The sequence below is a fragment of the Pectinophora gossypiella genome, chromosome 2 (assembly GCF_024362695.1).
Source record: "Pectinophora gossypiella chromosome 2, ilPecGoss1.1, whole genome shotgun sequence".
Taxonomy (NCBI): domain Eukaryota; kingdom Metazoa; phylum Arthropoda; class Insecta; order Lepidoptera; family Gelechiidae; genus Pectinophora; species Pectinophora gossypiella.
This window is the reverse complement of record NC_065405.1, coordinates 5,077,893-5,096,303: the sequence shown is the minus strand read 5'-3', so window position 1 is coordinate 5,096,303 and position 18,411 is coordinate 5,077,893. Positions and strand designations below refer to the sequence as shown.

The window sequence follows — 18,411 nt, the reverse complement described above, 5'->3', positions numbered from 1 at the left end:
TCGAGTAGGTTACAGTCAAATATTATGGATTCTCTTCTCATCTACCATAAATATAATTTGTAATTTCAGAATTAAATCTACCAGTTCGGGTCAGTAGGTAGGACCTTTGGATCATAATCCATGTGTCATGAACTTCTATTTGGTGCCTATAATCTTCTAGTTGATTTTAGAAGTATCTTGTGAAACATCCTATGTATCTATGAAAATAAAACAAAGAACCAAATCCAAAAATAGACTTTTAATACAAAAATTACATAAAAACTTAATTTCTTTTTTATAAATACATTGCATCCTTTGGTAAACATTTTTTAAAAAACAATAGGTAAGCCAAATCATAGCGACAAAAATGGTACAGTTCTTACAAAAAATAAATTATACACAATTCCATTTCATTTCTATAAATACGACAGTGGACACGTGTGATGCTTCGTTATAAAATAAAAATAATAATTAATTCTAACATATCGGATTATACAGCACAAAAAGCATGGTTGAAAATTAAATAGACATAAAAGTAAATATGAGAGGCTACAGTTATGGCACAGATGACTCGCGGAGCGGCGCGGGCGCTCACTTTTCTTTGGGTTTCTTTTCCTTCTTGCGCGGCGGCGGCACCGGCGTGGCCGCGTCGCCGCTCGCCCCTCCGTCCTTCTTTACTACCTTCTTGACCACCTTTTTCTTGGGTGCCTCGCAGGGTGTGCTCGGATCCGGCGACGTGGGGGTGGCGGGGGCGGCAGCCGTGGGCGACGTGGGGGTCGCGGGAGCGGCGGCCGTGGGTGACGTGGGGGTCGCGGGGGCGGCGGCCGTGGGTGACGTGGGGGTCGCGGGAGCCGCAGCCGTGGGGGTAGCAGGCGCCGCAGCTGTGGGGGTCGCCGGCGCCGCAGGCTGCGGCTGCACCTTCTCCGACACGGAGGATTCTATTTGTGCGGCGGTAGTGGGCTTCCCCTTAGGTTTAACGCCGATCTGTGCCAGCGAGACCGGGGGCGAGGGCATTTCAGGCGCTTCCGCCGAGAGGCGCTTGTCGTCGAGCGGCGGCTGCGGCGTGGCGGGGTCGGCCGGCGAGGCAGCGGTGACGGCGGCGGCCAGTTCGCCCGCGATGATGCTACTGGCGAGCGCGGCCGCATCCTCGAGTTCGGAGTCGGGCGTGGGCAGCGGCGGCGCCGCGGCCGGGGGCGGGCTCAGCCGCAGCTTGCCCGCGGGCTTGCGCCGCTCCTCCGCTACAATACCAACATTCCCGCCTTAATCTCGGCCGATTACACGTGGCGTTAGTATGGCGGTCACATTAGAGAGCAAGCTCGGTTAGGGCCTGGAACAAAGTCGAGGGAAAACAGAACTACATGGTTAACTCGAAAATGCAAGCGGAAAGTTAGACGGTGTCAGTTTAGCATAGAACCGAAGCCTAAATTATTTCAAGGAATATTATTGCATTGATGATCCATTCTGTGATGAATATCGTTATAATGAAATCTGAAATTGATCGTATGAGTCACAATGATGCATATTCCTAACGACGTATTAACTTGTTGTATTCTCGGTTTAAGGGTATACTTGGCAAAATACTACATAAGCGTTGAATAATGTTCCTTGTATTGTGTGAAACGACATGTAAAGCTTAAAACAAAACATAAAATATTGAGATTGCTGCAGTTTGAATCCACAGCAATCTCTCTTAAGTGCTCCACGGAGGCGTGCGCATACAAAATAATCTCTGAACAGTACAGTGCCTGAGCAAAGGTCACTGCAATGTCGTCATAACACTCATTCAGCTGTATTAACATCTCGATTTAATTTGAAATTCCTTCCACGTTCCAGAAATAGCGTAATGAGTACAGACGATCCTACATACAGCATCTACTTGGACGCAACCCAACATCCGCACGTTAAATAGCTTTATTTATCACAGGACATCCATAGACCGACAGACATATTACAGGAGGACCAACATACTCTCCACCAGTGCCATCAATTCTGAGGTGTCACCATTTTTAACCATAATAAATAAGACAGAAAAGACACGGAAAGCTCTAAAGGATTAAAACCAAGTACCTACACATATAATAATTCCTCCACCAAAACCCGTCAACTAAATACGAAATTGCGTTGGGTCCAAGTAGCAAAACTTCATTACCTGATCTATCAAAGCCGCGTCTCTTGTGCTGCCTCCTCGGTAGCTGGGTGAAATAACAACGAATTTTGTAACTTATGCTCAGAAAATTATCATAAAAACCAAAACATCACAAAACGGCACAAATAAAACATGTGGAAGACATCATATCCTACGCGACTGCGAGACGATGGTTTCATATCTCGGATCGCGCAGGATCGATGCGAGTAATCTATAGAATATTAGTACAAGACTTAAGAAAACGGCAAAATGAACTCGGTGAGAGTGACAGTGCAAAGCTGTTAGCCGTCGCCGGCGGGTTAAGTCAAATTACTTACATTTGGCAGCGGGTGCGGCGGGGGCGTCCTCCTTGGACGGCGTGTGGGCCAGCGGCGGGCTGTCCGTGGACGCGCCCGTCGCCGCGGATGAGTCCAGGGGCTTCTCCGGCGTCGCTGCGGGCGCAGCGGCAGCGGCCACAGGCGATGTGGGGGCTGCCGCTGTCTTCGGTGCTTCCACAGGGGCGCTTGTGTCTTTCGCCGCTTCTAGTGTAGGAGGTGCTTCGGTTACTGGCGACGACGATTCTGAAGGCGATTTAGGAGTCGCCGGCGGGGTTGGCGGCACTTGAGTTTCAGTCTTTTCTTTAGGTGCCTGAGCTGGCGCGGGTTCCGCGGAGGCTGCTGGTTTAGTCGCTTCTGCGGGGGCAGCGGCTGCGGGACCTTCCGTTTTAGGCGCCTCAGGAGCGGGCGCGGGTGCACTCTCTACTGGTGCGGGGGCTGGCGCCGCCGCTGGCGCGGGGGTAGGAACTACAGGTGCTGCCTCTGCCGCGGGGACAGGGGCAGGGGTCAAAGCCGCGGGCTCTGGGGCCGGGGCTGGGGCTTCTGGGGCTGGAGCCGGGGCCGCGGGCGCTGGAGTCGGGGCCGGGGCCGCGGGCGCCGGGGCTTCAGGGGCTGGAGCCGGGGCTGGGGCTTCAGGGGCTGGAGCCGGGGCTGGGGCTTCAGGGGCTGGAGCCGGGGCTGGAGCCGGGACCGGGGCTTCAGGGGCTGGAGCCGAAACCGCGGGCGCTAGGGTCGGGGCCGGGGCTTCAGGGACCGGGGTCGGGTCTGCGGGTGCTGGGGTCGGTGCCGGGGCTTCAGAGGCCGGGGCCGAGGCTTCAGGGGCCGGGGCCGAAGCCGCAGGTGCAGGCGCGGGGGATTCAGGTGCCGGTACCGGGGCCACAGGTGCCGGAGCCTGCTCTTTTGGAGGTGACGGCTCTTTAGGCGGTGACGGTTGCTTAGGCGGCGACGTGCGAGGCTGATTCAATGTTTGAGAAATCTTTGCCCAGATATTGTCGAAGGAATCAGCACCCATGTAGTCGATATTGCCTGCCTCCCAGCCCTGGCGACGAGTTAGCTCGTCAATAGCTTCCCTCTGATAGCCGCTGGAGCCGGGTACCACGCGGGCAAGGTTTCCCGCCACGCCACTCTGAAATAGGCAGGTGGACATTTCAAAATATTATCGACTAAAACTTAACTCCCGCAATAGCAATAAACTTATTGTCTATCGTGTCTCTTAATCTTAAAAGGAAGTATCAGTATTGTTAATGCAAACTGCTAGTTATTAATATTATAAGTACGTGCGGTAGGCACAAGCATGCAAACAAAGCGAGCTACATTCGGGGTCTCGATTAGCTAACAATGTGACTTTACGAGCACTCTTATTAAATTGTACTTTTACCTTTTACGATCAGAATTGTATACCTATACCTCGTGTGAATGTTGAAGGAGTAACTTACATCTAGATCTTCGCATTCACTTGCTGTGTCAAAGTCCTCGGAAGCAGGTGTGAGGCTTCTCGAGGTGAGTTCAGGCGTCGCGGTCGGAGTAGGCGACGGAGTGGGAGGGATCTCATGCGTGCATATCTTGCGGCCGCGAGGGTCTATAGTCGACCTGTGCCTCAAGTAGAAACCGTCGTACGGGTGTCTCGGTATCACAAACTCTTCGTCCTCACTCTCGGATTCGGATATATGTCCATTCATTCCATTTGAGTATACGTGCGGATTGACCCTGCGGCTGCGACGAGACCGCCTGTTATGATCCAGGTGCACGTAGTACAGGTGTTCTACTATCGGTCGGATTAATTGGTTCAAGTGTTTGTATCCGTGTTCTTGATGGTCTGACCTGTGTTCGGAATGTTTTTGTAAGTGATCGCTAGCCATGCGTTGAGGGGCAGGGTGGACATGATCTTTATGATCGTAATGATTTTGGACACTTTGGGAATTATGATCTTGATGATATGATTGATTGGCAGGGTTTTGTGATTGATTGCTTTGTGTAGGGAAATGATCGTGCGATTGTTTTCGATGATGATGAGGCTCGTGGTGGTGAGATTGTTCATGTTGTGAATGGTGATCGTGGTGTGAATGGTGATCGTGGTGTGAATGGTGATCGTGTTGAGAATGGTGATCGTGTTGTGAATGGTGATCATGTTGTGAATGGTAGTCATATTGTGAATGACGCTGCCATACATGATGCTCGTGTGGTTGATGAAAGTCTGAATGACGACGGTTTTGATCAGATCGTTGCGAAAGATGCTGCCATTTATGTTCCGTGTGGTGATGGTGTTCTTGGTGAGTGTGCTCCCAGTGTTGATAATGTTCATTGTGTGGTTGAGGCTGGTGCCAAACATGTTGTTCGTCGTGAACAGAAGTGGGACGGTTATAATCCTGGTGCGGAGACTGATATTCCCACGCATACTTTCTAATTTCTTCCTCATTCTGCACACCTCCAGAATGCGAGTGCTGATAAGAATAATCACTCATTGGAGGAATATTTCCTCTATAATTCTGCCAAGGATCATGTATCTGTGATAAGTCTACTTGCTCTGCTGGGTTATTCGTATCTTCTGTTTGAGCTTCGGGGTGATGCCAAGGGAATTCGGACTCTGGATCTACTATTGGTTCATAGTGGCGCTGCGTATCTTCCGGGGAAACCTCTGGGGGAGGGGTCTCCGGAGGAGCTTCCTCTACCTCCACGGCCAAACCCTACCGGTCGAAGGTACAAAAAAGCTCAGTGGCAAGCATGCAAACAAACACTTGAACCAAGCTTCAAACACGAATGTTCAAACAGTGCTAATTGCTTAGTCCAAGCGATTGTTAGTTTTCTAGTATATACAAATAACAACATGGCGTCACTAAACAAACATACAAAGATGACAAACATTTCATAATTTAAGACTATAAAAACCTTAAAGTTACGAAAGCTCGCTTAGACATTGCTTAACAATCACATCTATTTTATGATTTAATTTTCATATTCAAGAGTATGTTTATTCAGTTACCGCGGTGACTATTTCACCAAAATACCAACACCATCTACTCCATATCCCCGAACCTAAGAAATTTGAAAGATCGTGCAATGATCAGCCGAGAGCCAGACTTGGTTAGAAATGTTAGTATTTTGGAGAAACAGTTTGCTTTCAGTCTAAAGTGCTTAAAGTGCTAGGTGCAACAAATAGCAGAGGTGCACAAGCATCGGAGTGCAAGCGGAATATATTTTAGTCACTCAAGGGTCAAACTGTGTGTATTATTCACAAGCGTACAACGTCAAACTCAAAATTCATAACACTAAATCAGACTCTGGAAAACTTGCAACAAACTAAGACGGGACTGTGTAGTAAAACATTACATTTCATCAAAATTCTCACCTCTGCAACATTTGAATCCTGTTTTGAATGCTTGGAAAACATATCGCAGTGTTCAGATCAGAGGTTCATAAGAAAATGGATTGATTTACTAGTACTGTGACAAACCCGCAAGTGTCTGCGGTTGAGATTATGAACTGGAGAAACCACTACGTATCTATTTCATTGAGGATGGAACTGATACTTGAAATTGAACTCTTATTGTAATGGCTCGGGATATAAGTTACCAAATAGCTGACCAAATAGCAGACAGATTTATAATTATTAGCAGAATACATGATAGGTGCAGTAACTTATAAAGTTATAACTCACTTTAATTTTTTGTTCTGATCTGATCACAAATGTACATAATGTAGGTTCTTATAAAATTTAAATTCTGATAGTTGATACGATAAAATCAACTTACCATAGCAGTGTCGAGTTGCGAGTGGACTTGACCAACGAAGAGGTCCCACCATAGTTGCAAGAACTCGCGGAGGTGCTCCGGCGCATCTACCGACCGAGACTCCCAGTTGAACTGTTGCAGCCAAGGCTTGGCGGCACCGATAAAGTGGATGATCTTCAGATCCTGTCCGTAACTGGAAATAGTAAGAGTTGACGGTACAATAAACCTGTAGCTACTACAGACACAAGAAAATCAAAAATCAAAACGGGAACGATACATAATCAAAAAGTTAGATCTCCACCAGACCGGTGCCACAAAAGTTAAAAATACCTATTTTGAAGGAAGGTAATTATAATTACAGCAGATATTAATATAATTATCATCGTCGGAGCCCTCCTAGACATTCGTAAATGATTGACAACCATTCAAAAATAAATCGACGACAAATTTCCATGCGGTCAATATGACGACATGAGCGTTTGCATGCTTGAATCGGGTCAAGTTTCAGAAGGAAACAGGAAAGAACAGGAATAGGTTGATGAGGCAAAATAATCTATGACGCATTACATCCCACATTTTCACTATTTAATGTCTGCAGATGACTAACATTGGAACAATGCTACAAAAAATTTATAGACAAAGTTGAGAGCATTTTAACTTTCACAGCAGGATAATTCGCGCTCATACTATATCCGAATTTATGTCATTGTCATTAAACCAGTATTATTCTTCTCCCGGCATGTACTTACTGTTTCAACGCAGGCAGGTATGAGTAGAAGGCAGCAGACGTGACGTTGTAGAGGAATGGAAGGTGCTTGCTGATATCTCCGCGCGCCCAATCCGAGAAGAACGAGTTGAGAAGACCTTGGTCACCGCCTGGTGAAGAAAATTATACGCATGTATATGGGTTAATTACCCATTGTGCCTTTATCATATGGCAATCGAATCGAGGAAGCATCTAACACGATTCGACTATCGAAAGATGGTTAGGTACCAAGATTTGTGGGAACAAACGTGCGCGTTTGAATAATCAAATCAGCGTCTCTGATAAGGGTCTCGGGCGAAAAAACCTAACGTGACGTATATTGCAGCTTTAAAGCAGTATTTCAAATTATTAATACCTTTGGCCTCTTCTAAAATTGGTAAATTTCATGATTATAATTCATTATGTCGATCATTGATTAGCATAGTTAGAAATAATTACTAGTATCTGCAATGAAAGTTTTGTCAAATAAAACTGGTTAAGCTTGTACTGATTCATAACAAGGTTGATTTCGCTTATTCAAATTAGCTTCGTTGCGTCGTAGTGTAAAAGTTTGAATGTATTTACAATCTTTAAAATTGTTTGGCTTTTATCCATATTACAAATTGTCATAGTTATTGTACTGTAGTTCGTCGAGCTATCGCAGCACATACGTATATGTGAGTATACTGTTACGTTACGTTACACGAGCATATCTATCTCGGTGAGTAACTACCTACCTATAGGTGCCTATGATGCCATACCAATATTATAAAAGCGAAACTTAACTATCTGTCTGATACCTTTTCACGCCTAAACCGCGAAACCAGAAATCTATACGGACGATATCGTGAGCTGTAAGGTACAAATAAAATTCCCATACCATCGAAGCTGCCGCGTTCCTGCGCGAAGGTGATCAGCCTGGAGTAGGTCTCGTTGGAAGGCGCGAACACGAAGACTCCAGAGTTAAAGCAGTCGGGCCAGCCAACGTCGGGGGCAGCTGACAACTCTTCCCGGTCGAACAACTCATCACAGTTTTGGACGATCTGGGGAGAGGTGACGCTTCTATTGATATCTGGTTGGCTTCGATTATGTCAGTTTTGGGTCATTTGGAGAGCGGAGGCACTCGAAATGTGTTGTGTGGTTGGGTTGGATTAGGTACGGTTAAATCAATTCTGGAAATCTGGGGAAAGTATGCACTCCAAACGACCAAACGACATACCTAACTAGGTGAGGTAAGGTTAAATTAGTTTTGGACGACGTGGAGAACGAAAATGATACACAAATTTTTGAAAGTGAGATATATAGGGTAATTCATTTGGGAAAACCCGTGAGTAGGCCGGGATCATCTATGAGTTCTTTTGAATTGCCGGTGAGTCTAATCTAATCTAGCCTACAAGATCCCACTGTTGGGCAAAGGCCTCCCATTCCTCTTTCCATTGAATGATTGATTTTTTCAATCATTCAATGGAAAGAGGAATGGGAGGAGGGAGATTCATTTCATTTATTTTTTGAATTGCCGGTAAGTATTCCCAAAAAATCTATGAACGCTAAGAAGCATTATCACATCACATCTTGCGATTCACTTCGGTTCACTGAATTTCAATATTCAGAACAATCTCAAATAATCCCGTTGGTCTTTTATAAATTGTATCGATATACTTTATGATTATGACTCATGCTATGATCATGGTTAGCGTTCACCTGACAGGAAACCATTTCATTCTGCTAAAGAATACCATTAGAGACTTATATGATGCGTGAGCGCTACGTATCTGGCGTCAAAATACTTGATTATTTTTGCAAAAAGATAAAAGAATCTAAGCCATTATACTTCAATACACTCTACGTACCTTTCAAATAAAAGCGAAATTATCAACAACGCTTTATCTGAACTCGGATAAAGGCAGAATTGACACACAATAACCTGCGATAAAACATACCTAACTTGCAAAATGAATGGGTTCTACCGAAACACTATCTCCTTGTTTATTATTTGTGCCGAAATTGAATTCCGAGCTTATGTAATGTCATGATAAGTGTAGCTAATTATCTAATCAATAGGTAATTATAGATTTTTAGAGGATCAACGGTAAACTTCGCCATCGTTGTTTTATGGGTGCCGTGTGTATACTCGCCAGTCGGTGGTGTTTGAAAGAAAAATGTAGATAAAGTGTTTAATTTGGAGGCCGTCCAAAATTGTCGGGACAAGTATTTGGGCCACGGTTATGCAGCTCGTCATCTCGGGTTACTATAGCGGACACATCCGGTAGCATTGACTTTCTTATCGTATACAATCGTTGAATACATGCACTAGCACTTCGAACTGTAAATTGAAAGATTAAACCAGAACCATAGGTCAGTTCACGTTACTGTCACACTTAAAACTGTTTGAAAACGTGTGCCTAGCATACCTACGTAGGTCGGTATACTCAAATAAAATATTTGGCAGCTATAAATAAGCTATCTACTATAAAGATAAGAATATTTTTTTTTGGTCGTACTAAATTAAATACTCTCACGCATCATGCACACAGTTGACACACACAACGATAGTAAATATCATCTTTACTAATTTCCTAACAGAATGGGACGTAATGTTATATTGAGATAAGAGAATAGTCAGACATTAGGTACCTACACCCGTAGACGTCGCGGGCGGCGGCTAATTTTTAATCAATTGAAAGTAACATGACCCCTATACATGACTTGGTATAAGAACTGACTACACGAATAAACTCGCCGAGAGAAGTACGGACATAAAAATGACACATACATTCTTGTTTTGTGTGAATATTTTATAGTAAGGGTGAGACTACGCCGGTACGGATACAGGACAAAACTTAAGCCCATATAGAGAAAGAAGAGAATCTAAGAGAGAGATAGATCACTCATTAAAATAAGTAGCCACAAAATCTTTGTTGCATAAAACAACCAGACTAACAACTATTTTCAAAGAATTTTTAATCTAGTCAGAAAGGAAAGTTCAGATTTTAATACCAAAGTGTAACGTGACTATCTTATTCTGAAGAGTGATATATCTCTCTCATCTTATCTACAATACAATACAAATACACTTTATTGCACCAAAATAAAAAGAAATAATTACAAAAAGTCTCTTTAACTAAGTACATGGCAAATGGCGGCCTTATGGCGGGCTTATCTCTGTCCTCTGTTCTCTTTTTATATACTCTGACTTCTTGCTCGGTAAGGCAACTAGATTAACGGTTATTGAATGAGAGGAATAAGTTACTTACTTATAATATTTTAAAGTCAATCGCACATTTTGAAATAAAAAAGTATTCAAAGAATTTAATCACATGTAATGTTTTTCGTTCCAATCTTCAATCTTGCTATGTAGTGCGATTTATTATATTTATTATTAGATTCTATTTTTGCTGCCGCCACTACGTAATAGATTACGACTAAGATAAAGCGAGCAAAAGCAAACCTCTGATGTCACACACTAGTTAGTCTGATACTGTTAACTGAAATATCTCCAATTATCTTCAAAACAGCTCAAGAATGTGATTGAATTTACGTTAAGTCGTTATGATCGATCGATGTGATAGAATTTTAATCATTTACTACATCGACTTTGCATCATACTCTTACCATTTTTCTTGTTCCATTGTCTTAAAAACGTAACGTAACTTATGAGCCAGCCAAAATGTCTTCACGTCATGAATCGATGCGATATGTGGACCCCAAATTAATGACAAATCAACTTACCAATGTATCGGCGTCAAGGAAGACGCATTTTTGATATTGCGTGAGGGTCCAGCAGTGGATCTTTGTGAAGGTGATGCCTAGTTCAGGCCGCTGCAGCAGGGCCAAATGTGCGGCGTCTCGTGAGTCCAGGACATCCACTGTTATCACCTCCGCGAACACTGCGCTTAGACGATTTCTGGAGAAAGCGAGACATAATACTCGATGATAACGCGCTACATACTTAGCAATAAACTGTGAAGTCCAGCACAGCTAACTTCTTTGTGTGTGTGTGTGTGTTTGTATATGCTTTATATCTAGGTATAATAACACATTAATTCACGTCGCAGACGGTGCTACGTTGTTATCGAACACCACGACAAATTGTCAAGTCCAAGAGCCAGAGTTCAACTAAGCGTTCAGTTTCCAAACAATGGTACAATAATTACACACCCTTTAACGATAGTAAGATAGGGGATGAACGTTTCACCAAAAAATATTACGAGACAGGCGGAATTCTTCGACAGGCTGTTATCTAACGTTTCACGACTGTTGCATCTTGCATGAGTCATCAGTCAGTTAATTCATTTACACAGTAAGTAAACATTCATATCCACTAGTATGTAAGCAGATACGCAAACATGGTTTTGTTTTGTCAAATATTTTCGATGTTATAGTGCACACAAGGTACACGAGACAGTGGCAAAAGGATTATCGTATTTCATTCGGAATTCGACAACTCCAATGGGAATATTATAAGGTTATTTGACTTTATTATGGCGTCTTACAGCGGTAGGCTCCCATGGCCTGATCTCAACATTCTCAAACTGTAGCACCTTTTGTTGTTAGAAACAATACCTCATAGCTTCAGTGACCGAAGGTGTGATGAGTACAACTGCAGGGTAGGAGGAGCTGGCGCGGCGCAAAGAATGAGCCAGCACCAGCGCTCCTAGACCGTACGAATCGTTGGTCGCCAACGTCACCCATGCTCTATCTGAAGACGAAATATGAAGAAATCAGCAACACAGAAAACTAGTAAAAACAAGTAATACTTATAGTGCTCTCATTAAACGTACAATGTACAAAGTTATTTGTATCATTCACATGTTCACTTCTATCCTCCTAGACATCGTATTGTAACAAAGTGGCATGATTTATTCTATGAAATTGTTAGTTGGCATCTCCGTGGCGTCATGTTTATTCAGTGTAAGGAATCAGCATTATTTTTGTGTGTTTAATTTATTTACGACCAAACCCAATCAAATCACAACTTGTAAGTGCCAACGACGTAAATTACTAAAATAGCTGGAAATCAGGGTTGGGAAGATTACGCAAATCAGTATTTTAAGATGGTTACACTGGACGTATAGGATGTGGGTGCTCTGTCGTAAAAAGGTCTCTGGAAATGCGCAGTTTGTTCCTCTTGAGAATTACGCTGTGCTTTTACGTAGGATGTTATTGGCACGTGCACCAGAATTGGCGCCACATCTACTCTGTTAGATGTACCTACGTTGTACAGTCTTTGTCAATATTGACACGTGTGCACGTTCAATCTTGGAGGAAAGAAATAAAAGTTATTTGTTGCTGTCTTTTGTGTCGACTGAGTTCGCTGCCATGAAGAGTAATTGATTACAAGTCGCAAATTATTGTGTCTTTCTACAAAATTTACGCCAGCAGGGTAAAATAATGAGCGAGCATGTTAGATATTTTAAATCATGAATACATATTCCTACAGACATGAATAGCTCCCACTCCCGGCGTCCAGCGTGCGCGGGCCATCATATGTGCTGCTGTGTAATAGACAAGTGCCGCACGTTCTGTTCCGAAATAGCGCGACACAAATAAAAGTGAAAATAAAACCACTGGATAGCGGCAGATATGCTGCGCCGGGCATGTTGACGCCTCTATTCCACAATTAAACCGATGATCCAACTTTTCTTTCCACACCTACTTGTGCCAATGCGATGATGACGTATCACAATAAACAATCCTAAATGCCAAACCATTACCAAACTTAGATACGTGGTCAAAATGTTTCAATATCGCGACAGATACTATTTTGACTTTATCATTAGACTTTAAAGAAATGGCAATCCACGCGTCCAGAAATATCCAGGCGAGGAAATGCCATCATCGTTCGAGGTCAAGTTTTAGTGCCGCATCTGCATCAACTGGATGTTTGTTTTCTTTACGTTTACGAGACATCAATATTTTTAACGTATCTTCTGGCAAGGTTTGCGCAATATATAAGCTAGCAAAGTAAATATTATTTTATGGCGGGTAAAAGTTTGTTAAAGCGTGGATACTCAGTTTATCTTGTGATGTACCTGACTAGCCCAATTGGGAATATAGTCATGAGCTGATGTTTTGTTATAAGTTTAAGCCTCGGAACTCGGTTACTCCGTCCTCGTTTCAAGCAACACACGCGGAGGCAACTCGATTCACTACAAATAATTATTGACCGGTTAATATAATACGATCTTATACTAAAAAGATTTTTATATTGCACATTTTTTATCATATTTAAAGGCCGAAGCTAAAATCGTCCCTTATCATTTGAAGCTGATGTTAGGGATACGTAAGAGGTACTTTTCTACCCTGTAGCACTGCAGATTTGTAGATAATAACGGGAACAATAAGTAACATGAAGAAAGAATAATAAAACTTGTGAAAGTTTCAGTATCCTCATCTCCAGATCTATAAAATGTTTTTTTTAAGATCTTCAGCAAAAGAAATATTTCAAACGGAAGTTTAATATAATTGAACACGATGAATCGTATGAAAGGCACCCGAATAAGGCACTTCAGAGGTTGACGCAGGATCAGACGCGGCGCGGGAGCAATGTCCCTGTGGTTTCTATTTAGGTGCGGCCAGTCTGGCGGGATGGAACCACGCGGGCAGTCGACCGCTTAACGGAATAAAGGAATGCAGTCATGTTGATCTTTTTTCTACGATCATGCAAACTAAAATAAAAGAAATCTAATTATACAGGCTTTCGTGATCCACGCTTTCCAAGTTTTTACTACTAGGTAAAGATCCACATGTAGCTCACGCTAAAGAGCTGTTTTTTACTATTAAAAATAGTGAAAATTAAGCAAATGCAGTTTTGTTTAGAAATAGCAGTATTTTTATGACTAGGTAGCTGTTTGTCTACTAAGTCAAACTGAAATATAAAAGAATTATAAATTGGTTTTCCAAATTTTTGGTGTGCGTCAAGCTAGCGGCCTCAAAAAAAAAATGGGCACGAAAAAATTATTTGACCATACCAAAAAATAGTACTCTTATTGAAAAAAATAGTACCTGTTGTAAAAAAATTAGTACCATCACGGTTCTGGATTTATAGCCATGTTTTATTGCACTTGCTAGCTTGACGGTGAGCGAAATTTGGCGAGAGTTAACGACAAGGTCTTTCGCTTTGATTTAAACGCCAAAAAATAGTATCGAAATAGTACTCACCCCCTGCAAAATACCGAAAGTAGTACTTCAACGGTTCCAAAGTTATAAAGGTAGTTCTTTGATCCCGCTAGCTTGACGTTTTGAAAATACCTATTATCTGGGGAATGCTTGCATACTTCAGTTTGTAACTAATGTCAATAAACTCGTATGAAATAGTACTCCCTACCATCATAATTTGGACCTGATTCTCTTTGTAGAAATATGTCAAAAAGTCATTATAACCTATGTCATACATTTATCAAGACAAGTACAGTCGCGAACAAAATTATTACACATGGTCAAGAATGTTGTCAGATTTCAGTATTTTGTGTGCGTCAAGCTAGCGGCCTCAAAAAAAAAATGGGCACGAAAAAATAATTTGACCATACCAAAAAATAGTACTCTTATTGAAAAAAATAGTACCTGTTGTAAAAAAATTAGTACCATCACGGTTCTGGATTTATAGCCATGTTTTATTGCACTTGCTAGCTTGACGGTGAGCGAAATTTGGCGAGAGTTAACGACAAGGTCTTTCGCTTTGATTTAAACGCCAAAAAATAGTATCGAAATAGTACTCACCCCCTGCAAAATACCGAAAGTAGTACTTTAACGGTTCCAAAGTTATAAAGGTAGTTCTTTGATCCCGCTAGCTTGACGTTTTGAAAATACCTATTATCTGGGGAATGCTTGCATACTTCAGTTTGTAACTAATGTCAATAAACTCGTATGAAATAGTACTCCCTACCATCATAATTTGGACCTGATTCTCTTTGTAGAAATATGTCAAAAAGTCATTATAACCTATGTCATACATTTATCAAGACAAGTACAGTCGCGAACAAAATTATTACACATGGTCAAGAATGTTGTCAGATTTCAGTATTTTTCCCCATTTTTGGGTAAAAATTGGTGAAGTGCCAGGGTTGTTAGATGAAAGTAATATCATTGTTGAAACTCTTTGAGTTATTCTACAAATACTGCAAATTGTTTATTAACAAACACTTCGATCCGTAACAAATTCAACATGAAGGTATAAATTATAAAATAAAACAGCAGATTTAAAATGTATTATGATGTATTAAAATCACAGATTGTTTTCGATAAGAACTAGACCCATGCAGCCATTTTCTATTAAAATTAGTGCATATGGGTGTATGCAATAGGATTTTTTTGTATAGCAGCACTGAAGTGCAAAGAAATGGTAGGGTAGACCTCCAAAATGGCAATACTTACGAATAAATTGTGAGGTTATGTAATTGTCTACGTGACTGTATCAACAACAAATGTATGGCATAGGTTATGATGATTTTTTAACATTTCTACAAAGAGAATCGGATCAAAATTATGATGGTAGGGAGTACTATTTCATACGAGTTTATTGACATTAGTTACATACTGAAGTATGCAAGCGTTCCCCAGATAATAGGTATTTTCAAAACGTCAAGCTAGCGGGATCAAAGAACTGCCTTTATAACTTTGGAACCGTTGAAGTACTACTTTCGGTACTTTGCAGGGGGTGAGTACTATTTCGGTACTATTTTTTGGCGTTTAAATCAAAGCGAAAGACCTTGTCGTTAACTCTCGCCAAATTTCGCTCACCGTCAAGCTAGCAAGTGCAATAAAACATGGCTATAAATCCAGAACCGTGATGGTACTAATTTTTTTACAACAGGTACTATTTTTTTCAATAAGAGTACTATTTTTTGGTATGGTCAAATTATTTTTTCGTGCCCATTTTTTTTTTGAGGCCGCTAGCTTGACGCACACAGTATTTTTCCCCATTTTTGGGTAAAAATTGGTGACGTGCCAGGGTTGTTAGATGAAAGTAATATCATTGTTGAAACTCTTTGAGTTATTCTACAAATACTGCAAATTGTTTATTAACAAACACTTCGATCCGTAACAAATTCAACATGAAGGTATAAATTATAAAATAAAACAGCAGATTAAAAATGTATTATGATGTATTAAAATCACAGATTGTTTTCGATAAGAACTAGACCCATGCAGCCATTTTCTATTAAAATTAGTGCATATGGGTGTATGCAATAGGATTTTTTTGTAATAGCAGCACTGAAGTGCAAAGAAATGGTAGGGTAGACCTCCAAAATGGCAATACTTACGAATAAATTGTGAGGTTATGTAATTGTCTACGTGACTGTATCAACAACAAATGTATGGCATAGGTTATGATGATTTTTTAACATTTCTACAAAGAGAATCGGATCAAAATTATGATGGTAGGGAGTACTATTTCATACGAGTTTATTGACATTAGTTACAAACTGAAGTATGCAAGCGTTCCCCAGATAATAGGTATTTTCAAAACGTCAAGCTAGCGGGATCAAAGAACTGCCTTTATAACTTTGGAACCGTTGAAGTACTACTTTCGGTATTTTGCAGGGGGTGAGTACTATTTCGATACTATTTTTTGGCGTTTAAATCAAAGCGAAAGACCTTGTCGTTAACTCTCGCCAAATTTCGCTCACCGTCAAGCTAGCAAGTGCAATAAAACATGGCTATAAATCCAGAACCGTGATGGTACTAATTTTTTTACAACAGGTACTATTTTTTTCAATAAGAGTACTATTTTTTGGTATGGTCAAATTATTTTTTCGTGCCCATTTTTTTTTTGAGGCCGCTAGCTTGACGCACACAATTTTTGAAGGTATACCTATTAGTGATCATCATCGCGATTTTAGGACTGCAAGCCAGTGAGGAACATTTTATTTCATAAAACGCTTTATTACTTACTACTTTTAAACATATTCTATACCGGCACATATTGATTGCGCTGGAGTATCACAATGGTAGGTAGGTATATCATTGGCGCCAGATTAGCCGCAATCAGGTCGGATGAACCTTTGTGGCTGGTATTGAATATCTGATACCAAACCACAACCATCTCACACTCACGTCCATAGCCTCACGTTAAATAATAACATTATCTCAATTACAATATCGTATGTCATACTCGTTGAACTACTGTTGCTAATGAAGCTATCTGTCTTGAAGTTAATTAAAAATAAAAAGAATGCCTTTGTCACGCACCAAGCGCCACGGTCAAGACTATAGCAGATATTAGAGCAAATGATAACGCAATGCGCTGACGATAAGACCTCGCGATGTTTATGAATGTACTTAATGATACCGATGTACATTACGTTTACGATTTTGTAAAACATACTGGGCATCACAAAAACCACAACGCGCTTTAAAAATTATAAGCGGGTCTTCATTTTTCGTGACATTTTGTAGACAAAATAACACAAGTGTCGGTTTGGTTTATGTTTGTGGTGTCAACAATGATAGTCAGATATATGGAGCCGGCTGGACCAGAATAACCAAACCAGAATACTTTTCAAGGCTGTCGAGAATCTCGCCTTTGAAAAGTATTTTTTTTATTTATATCTTAATAATTCGCATTAATAGGTACGTATTTAAAAAGTGCATATAAATAAGTTAAGTACCGTCTAATAAATTATGAATATTAACGGAACTTTTTATGTCACTTTTTTAAATTGTCGTCGTTAAATTAACAAATGTTTGGCTTACAGATCGGGAACCTACATGATCATTAACAATTGTCTCCTACTGAATTTCAGAATTACTTAATCTGTTAGATAGATCACCAAATATTGGACAGTTTGGTAGGTACCTACATGTTATAAAAGTTTTATAAATAAACTACCTATTTCTACTATTGATTTACTTTCCTATTTTTTAACCGACTTCATAAAAGGAGGTTCTCAATTCGACCGTATATTTTTTCACATTCTTACTATTTATTGGAGAAAAATAGTGGAAAAGTAAGAAATATTTTGGCGATAGGTATGTTAATATTTACAATTCTACCCTAATTTTATTGTGATAACCTCTGGTATGTTGCGTTAATGTCAACTGATTTACATAAAATCATTTCCTCGCTGTTTTACTGTTTTCCCGTTCCTTTGCGTTTTATCTTACTTTGTGTAATAAAAACTAAATCTATTAAAATGTACAGATTTTTATTATTGTAAAATGGTAAATAGATGTTAAACTCACTTGACATTATGTGGCCGGGTGTAGTGTCGTGTGTGACAGTTCCAGTCACCTCTAGTAATAACACGAACTACACGCGCTCCTCGCGCAGTACTGGCAAATGCACGCAGCGTGCGCGACCGGCGACCGCGACCCCCTCGCCGCGATACCCACGCACACCACCAGACGAACGTCATCACCTACCCACACATTGCTATTAGCGCATGCGTACTATACTACAGATAAGTCATGCAACGACGCTAATACACAATTAAAGCAAAAAGACACTATTTAACTCACGTTTAAGCAACAGCAAAATTCCAGTAGTTAAGCATCGTT

General features: G+C 41.1%; 1 protein-coding gene across 6 annotated transcripts; it reads right to left on the bottom strand.

The window, feature by feature from the left end:
* Positions 1-223: 223 nt before the first annotated feature.
* On the bottom strand, positions 224-18,256 carry LOC126371746 (nascent polypeptide-associated complex subunit alpha, muscle-specific form-like). Of its 6 annotated transcripts, none has more exons than XM_050017132.1 (10): positions 18,097-18,256; positions 11,476-11,611; positions 10,642-10,816; positions 7,793-7,955; positions 6,917-7,043; positions 6,189-6,360; positions 4,963-5,123; positions 3,876-4,260; positions 2,443-3,565; positions 224-1,217 (listed from the first exon to the last, which is right to left on the bottom strand). In XM_050017132.1, the coding sequence occupies exons 1-10, from the start codon at positions 18,101-18,103 to the stop codon at positions 571-573; spliced, it is 3,096 nt and encodes a 1,031-aa protein (XP_049873089.1). In that variant the 5' UTR covers positions 18,104-18,256; the 3' UTR covers positions 224-570. The 6 variants fall into 6 exon arrangements, with proteins under 6 accessions (XP_049873089.1, XP_049873059.1, XP_049873097.1 ...); XM_050017109.1 differs by adding an exon at positions 2,129-2,171 and having other exon boundaries at positions 992-1,217; positions 3,876-5,123; XM_050017117.1 differs by adding an exon at positions 2,129-2,171 and having other exon boundaries at positions 1,197-1,306; positions 3,876-5,123.
* Positions 18,257-18,411: the final 155 nt, after the last annotated feature.